Here is a 6000-nt window from a genome sequence, read left to right on the forward strand (position 1 = left end):
CTTTATTTTACCAGAAAGAATGGGCGAATGGTCGCGTCATGACGCGCTGACGCTGCGAGGAGCAGGTGACATGCTGCCCGCATGTCACCACTGCGCTGCAGTGAAGCACGTCTTTCTTTTTCCGCGGGCGCGCATTTTCGTTGATCACGTGACCGTTTTTTTTTTTTTTTTTTTTCTTGCGCTGGCAGCAGCGAGGCTCGCAGTTTCTCTGGTTTAGCGGCAAAATTGGGGCCATGTATTGCTAGAAAACATAACCCTTGTAGTCGCAAACTAGCAGGCATAGCAAACGACCACCTCTGATTACTTCCAGTAATTCAAAGTTCCTTGCATCCCGCTTTTTATACGTTTGGTTAATTCCAAAAACCCGCTTAATTAGATTTTTCACAGTCCCAGTCACTTTGAATTAACGAGGTTTTACTCTATGTTCATTTAACCTCACGGCAGTGCGCATTTCTCCTGGAAAGGTGTATTCACGGTATAGCACACCTCCACTGCAGTGAAACTACCTTTACAGGGGGTTACATGCGGTTTATATATGTCTATTCGTTCATTTCGAATACTTCGAAATTTCCTAGAATTTAAATTCGTTTCGAAGCGAATTCAAATACTGTAATATTCGCACAAGCCTAGACGGTAGGATGGTTAGACGTAGCGCCAAACAAACACGTGCATGCACTCACTTATTAGAGTACATACAAGTCTCGGAAGGTGAAATGCTTGTGTATATTGTGTAGGCATATATACAAGCATTTGATATTGTGCTAGCACAACGGAATAAGCTGTAATCTGAGGGCGTGCATGATGTACGCACACATGCTAATACGGTGTGGCTAGCAGACGACGTAAGGAGCCATCCACACCACGGAGTTTTGTCCGCTCGTCGCTAGGTGCCGACTCTGCGCGATCTCGCGGCCAATAGTAGTTTATAAGATATCAAGAGTCAGCTGACTGCTACTTTAATTTCAGCCTACAATTATTTGTAGCATAAACCGATAAACTGAAGGGCTTATTGGACCCATAAAATGATTGTGGGGTCGAATTTTCTTGTGTGTATTATGTTTTGATTGTGGCCATCTGACACCTTTTGTAGTTGGAAATTGCATCAAATTTCTGTATGTACTACTAGATATGTTAAATATGCAAGCTTGTGAAAATCTTGCTTGCAGCATTTTTTCTCTTACGAGCTTGTTGCAAACAAAAATGAAATACTATTTAAGTCTGCAAACATTGATAAAGACATTACTTTTTCTTGCTTTTTTCATGGTATAGGGCATTTTATTTCATTGGAATGTATTTCTAACATGTATGTTACCTATGAAGGCAATATTTCTTTATCTTTTTTTCCTTGGCCCTTGAACTATATACTACTTCATTGAAAGTGCCCTTGCCAGAAAGCACCAGGAGTACCTAAGTGAGGCCATGTAGATTTGTTTTGCGTCATTCACAGTGTGACATCTGACATTATTCATTCCTTTTGCTGTGTTGATTGAGAGCAGGATGTTAATTATAATTTAATTGATTATCTGATTGCCTCATGTAATGCTATCTGGTAGAATGTTAGATTACCTGCCAGTATTGCATATGATCTGCATAAGTATATGAGCGAATTGTCTTATAGTGTAATGTCGAAACAGAACTAGAAAAAAAATACTGCGAAAAAAAAAAAACTTGTGTAAGCATTCAGGCGCACAAACAAGTACATGATCACAAAACTGCAGAATACTAAAAGTAATATACAGTGGTTTTGAATGCAGCTCTTAACAAGATTTCTTTTTTTGCTTTGCAGAAAGTGATTGCCATAGTGACCGACCAGTCACAGATCCCGTCTCTAGTCACTGCGGGTGCTGGCCAGTCACCATTTGTCGTCGTTTCTGGTGCCACGTTGAAGGCAGCAGGTAACAGTGAAATGCTTTTGTTTAGTTATTTCTTACGGATTGGCCTTTCTGTTTATTGTGCCACTGTCTTTCCAGGCTTGCAGTGTACCACTGCAAGCCAGGAAAGACATCTCGTTACTACTTTTGTACCTCACCACCAGTTGAAAGGGGAGGAATTATGTGCAGTGGTGCCTGCTGGGAACAACATCGTTTGAACTGTTGTTGTCATAGCCAACTTTGTAGTGCCACAGTGCATTATATCTAGCGACAAATTCGAACAAGTGACGGCTTAAGAGTGCCACCCATTCTTATTTTTACAGTAGGACATTGCTAACGCAGCTATTTTAAGCTTACTATGGTTAAAAAGTAATGTTGATGAATCCCCAATGCATTCACTGTTGTAGTGGCTTGTCCTCTGCCTGGCAGTAACATGTGCCACGATCATGATTCTTCGCATAAAAGTAAACTATACACCTCACTATTTACCTTATGAAAATTTTTAATAATGAAATTGAGGTCACTAGCGAAGACATACATGAAGGAATGCATCCTGTGGACAAAAACTGATCACTGGAAGCAGTTATTTGTTAGCACGTGCACTTAATTTTCAAACTGTTTGCTGCAGATGGCAGTGCCTCGCACATGATCATCAAGGGCCCCATGGAGCCGCCCATAAAGCGCATCAGGAGGGTGTCCATTCCCGACAAAGTCAATGGGAAGTCGGCAGCTGCACCCGTTGTTGTGACAGAATCTCAGGCAAGTTTGAGATCGTGCGAAGGCTAGTCAAGTAGCCACCATATTTACGTCCCTTGTCATGGGCGTTTTTGTTCAGCATGCAGGTGACGGCACAAGTGATACTAACAGGACACTGCATCTGTTTTGTTAAGTGCAGTCATCTCACTTGTCCCATTGTTCACGTTATTCTGCTCTAAATTTAAAATATCTAGTACAGCTTAGAACCTTCAAACAATCTCGCTATATTTTACTTCTTTGTTTATGTTACACCACTTCCCAGGCCTCGGATACTATTATTTTAGAGGCAGTTGCAGTTGTATACTCGTAGACAACTTTTCTTGGCAATGAAGCGAAGGCTAGAGAGGCAAATTGCGCGTATCCTACCGCTAATGAATGTATTCCCACAATTGTGGTCGTATTTCCTGCGTGAGGTATAAAAAATACTCCTTTGTTTTCTTGCGATGAAAAAATTCGTAAACAGGCGTTGGGTGCTCGAGCCGACGTTTTGACAAGTGGACTTGTCTTCTTCAAGGATTTTTTTCTTTATTTTCTTGGAGCTCTTTGAGACAGGATGCAGCTGACACCAATGAGATATTTGTATTTGTTTTACTTTATACATTATCATTTTGCGTTTTTACACGCATGAGAAAGTCGTGCCTTTTACGTGTACCTTGAATGCTAAGTGGCATCTGCGTCGATATGAAACGCTGATTGCGTGCAGCCATCACATTCCACAGCGGTGCGAAACGCGCGCCATACCAGAATACTTCGTGGAGGAGTACATGTGCAGAAGCTCCGCCCTCGTAGCCAAGAAAAGTTGTCTGCGAGTATAGTAATAAAATGCTTGCGTCATGACAGTGCAGAGCGCTTACCCTCAAGGAAGCTCACCTAGATTTATGGTGTTGGCAGACACTATAATTGTGTGATAATATTAATGTAACCATTAGTTATTAAATTGTGACTATAAAGCAATGAGATAGCCGGCAGGGTGTAATTGCAGGCTGGAATCCACCACTGTCCCAAGTGTAAAAACTTGATTGAAACTACAGTGGAACCTCGATTATACGTCCCCCGGTTTAGCGATGACCCGCATTTTACAATGAATTGGTTCCGGCAATGCCCCCATAGAAATAATGTATTTAAAACCTCGGTTATACGACCCAATTTTACGCTGACCTCGCACTTTATGACGACTCTTTGGTACTGTGAGAGAAAAAAAGAATAGTCTTTTTACTCAACTCTAACGCTGAGCAAATGTCCACGGGTGCAAAATAAAAACTTAAGTGCCCCTAGGTTGACGAATAGAAAAAAGTTGTGTGACAGGTGCAGTATGCGAATATAGATTGGAAAATTTATTCTCCTGGCAGTTCATTTGCTTCTGTGGTCCAGTTTTCCTGGCTTCAAGATTGCTTCTGGATACTCCTCAATCGCGGACGTATTTCAGGGCCATTAACTAGACAAGTTCGATATACACAGAGTAGCTTCAGCTAGTCGACAAGGTCATTTTGGAAATCCGGGTATTTTCGCGTTTTTTGTCCTTGGAAACATTTCCTGGTCGACATGCAGCTGAAGATCTCCCTTTGTTTGTGGCACTCGCAGTCACAGGCCTCAAGCACGCAAAAAGGGCGTGACACAGCTATTTAGAGCGTGCAAAATAACTTTCCGTTGACGTGAGCGTTCATAATAACAGCGGCACATCACCAGTTGCACTTCACATTGGAATAAATAATGCGCACAGCTCAGTCACACACGAAATCCTTCTACGCGAGCTCAAAATGTACTCCGTCGCCATTGTGTGATGGCAATAGCGCTGTACTTGACTCTTCTGACGGGAGGAGTCGCCAACGGGGTTTTGGTTTCGTTTTATGCACGGGCAATTTTTGAACTCGTTTTATCGGAACAAAGATGCGCGTTAGATTCAGTTTTTTTTTAAGTTGAGAATTAAGATTCGCTTACACCTCCTTCAATTACCGTAATAGCCCGAGCAAGTGCCCCTACATGGGCAAGCGCTCCCCCTGCCCTCCCGCCATTTTCATTGTTTGATTCACTGTTTTTATTCACCCTACGAGGGCGAATAAAAACACCGCACATATTCTTATTTTTTCAATTATTCGATGGTTTTGTGTGGTCCCCTCAAAGTCGTAGAATCGGAGTTCCACTGTATGTGCTTAGCATCACTTTCAAGAAATATGGACTCAAAATGTGTGCCAACATATAATAGTATTGCTGCAAATAGGCTAACTGCCATATTAGTAACTATGTCATATCACCACTGCATACTACAAATCTCGGTCAGCAAGAAGAATAAACTTTAATTGTTCAAAAGCATGGTCCTGATATTTCTGTGTAAAGCACCTTACCTTTAGTAATCTAAGACAGTCATTACTGAAAGCACAAAGTAGAAGATTGGAGGTTATCTAGCCTCATTTATTAAAACAAGGTTGTGTTTTATTTGCCGCAACCTGTGTGTTCATGGATGACTGAAGAAGTTCCAATTGGACACAGAGAGAAAATGAAGGGGCTGTCAGAGAAAAAACATGCATGCAGAAGCAAGAATTAGATACTAAAGAGATCATTAAACGAGGATGGACAGATTGTCAGGTTTTTTCTGGTATACTGCACAATAACATGTTAATATTGTGCCGATGCCTGTGGTAGCAAGAATAAACTGTTGGCAATAGTGTCGTGTGCTTGCTTTTTCTGCCATTGTGAAGGTCGCCCTTCTTTAGTCAACGTAGCCAAACTGCCATGCCACTGAGCTCATGTGTTTGTGGTGTGACCTGACCTCGCACAGGCCAAATCCCCGGTGGATCAGGAGAAGGATAAGCTCCAGCGGGAACTGGAGGTCCTTCGTAAACAGGCAGAGCAGTACAAGGCCCAGCTGCAGCAGAAGTCTCATGAAGCGGAGCAGTACAAGAAGCAGCTGGAGGAGATGAAGTCCAGCAGCTGAGAGGAGGAAGAGCATTGTACGGCCATCGTCATCTCACCTGGGCTTCTTGGGGAAGAGGGCTTTCTTTTTCTTTATTGCCTGTACATACTGCACATTAAAGTACACTCACTGTTTTTATAACAAACATGCAGTTACGTTGTGTTTCAGTTCAGTAGACTAATTTTCTATGTTGAGCCCAGCGATTGCAAGTTCAGGTGTCGTGGGCAGGGGGGCAAGCACACCCCTTCTTCACCCCCCTTTAATTGACACGTCTGTCTAATTCAAAAGAAGGGGAATTGAAGGGCTCGTTTTTCTTTGTTAGACACAACCTTTAATGAAAACCAACAGACAATAAAGCCAAGGAACTGTTCAATCCAGTTTCTTAAAAGCAGATGCGCCTCTGATGAATCGTGAATCCTGCGCGCTGTGGCGAGCCTGCAAAACGAAACAAACTTGATGAGA

At 42.4% G+C, this 6000-nt stretch overlaps 1 protein-coding gene across 5 annotated transcripts in view; it reads left to right on the top strand.

The window, feature by feature from the left end:
• Positions 1 to 5679, top strand: part of LOC119393242 (GA-binding protein subunit beta-1) — a 31830-nt gene extending 26151 nt beyond the window's left edge. For all 5 annotated transcript variants that reach the window (XM_037660157.2, XM_037660159.2, XM_037660156.2 and 2 more), the window contains 3 exons: positions 1787 to 1895; positions 2500 to 2630; positions 5404 to 5679. In XM_037660157.2, coding sequence (XP_037516085.1) covers positions 1787 to 1895; positions 2500 to 2630; positions 5404 to 5559 — 396 coding nt within the window. In that variant the 3' untranslated portion in view covers positions 5560 to 5679. The remainder of the gene's footprint in view (positions 1 to 1786; positions 1896 to 2499; positions 2631 to 5403) is intronic.
• Positions 5680 to 6000: the final 321 nt, after the last annotated feature.

Source organism: Rhipicephalus sanguineus, chromosome 5 (genome assembly GCF_013339695.2).
Source record: "Rhipicephalus sanguineus isolate Rsan-2018 chromosome 5, BIME_Rsan_1.4, whole genome shotgun sequence".
NCBI lineage: Eukaryota > Metazoa > Arthropoda > Arachnida > Ixodida > Ixodidae > Rhipicephalus > Rhipicephalus sanguineus.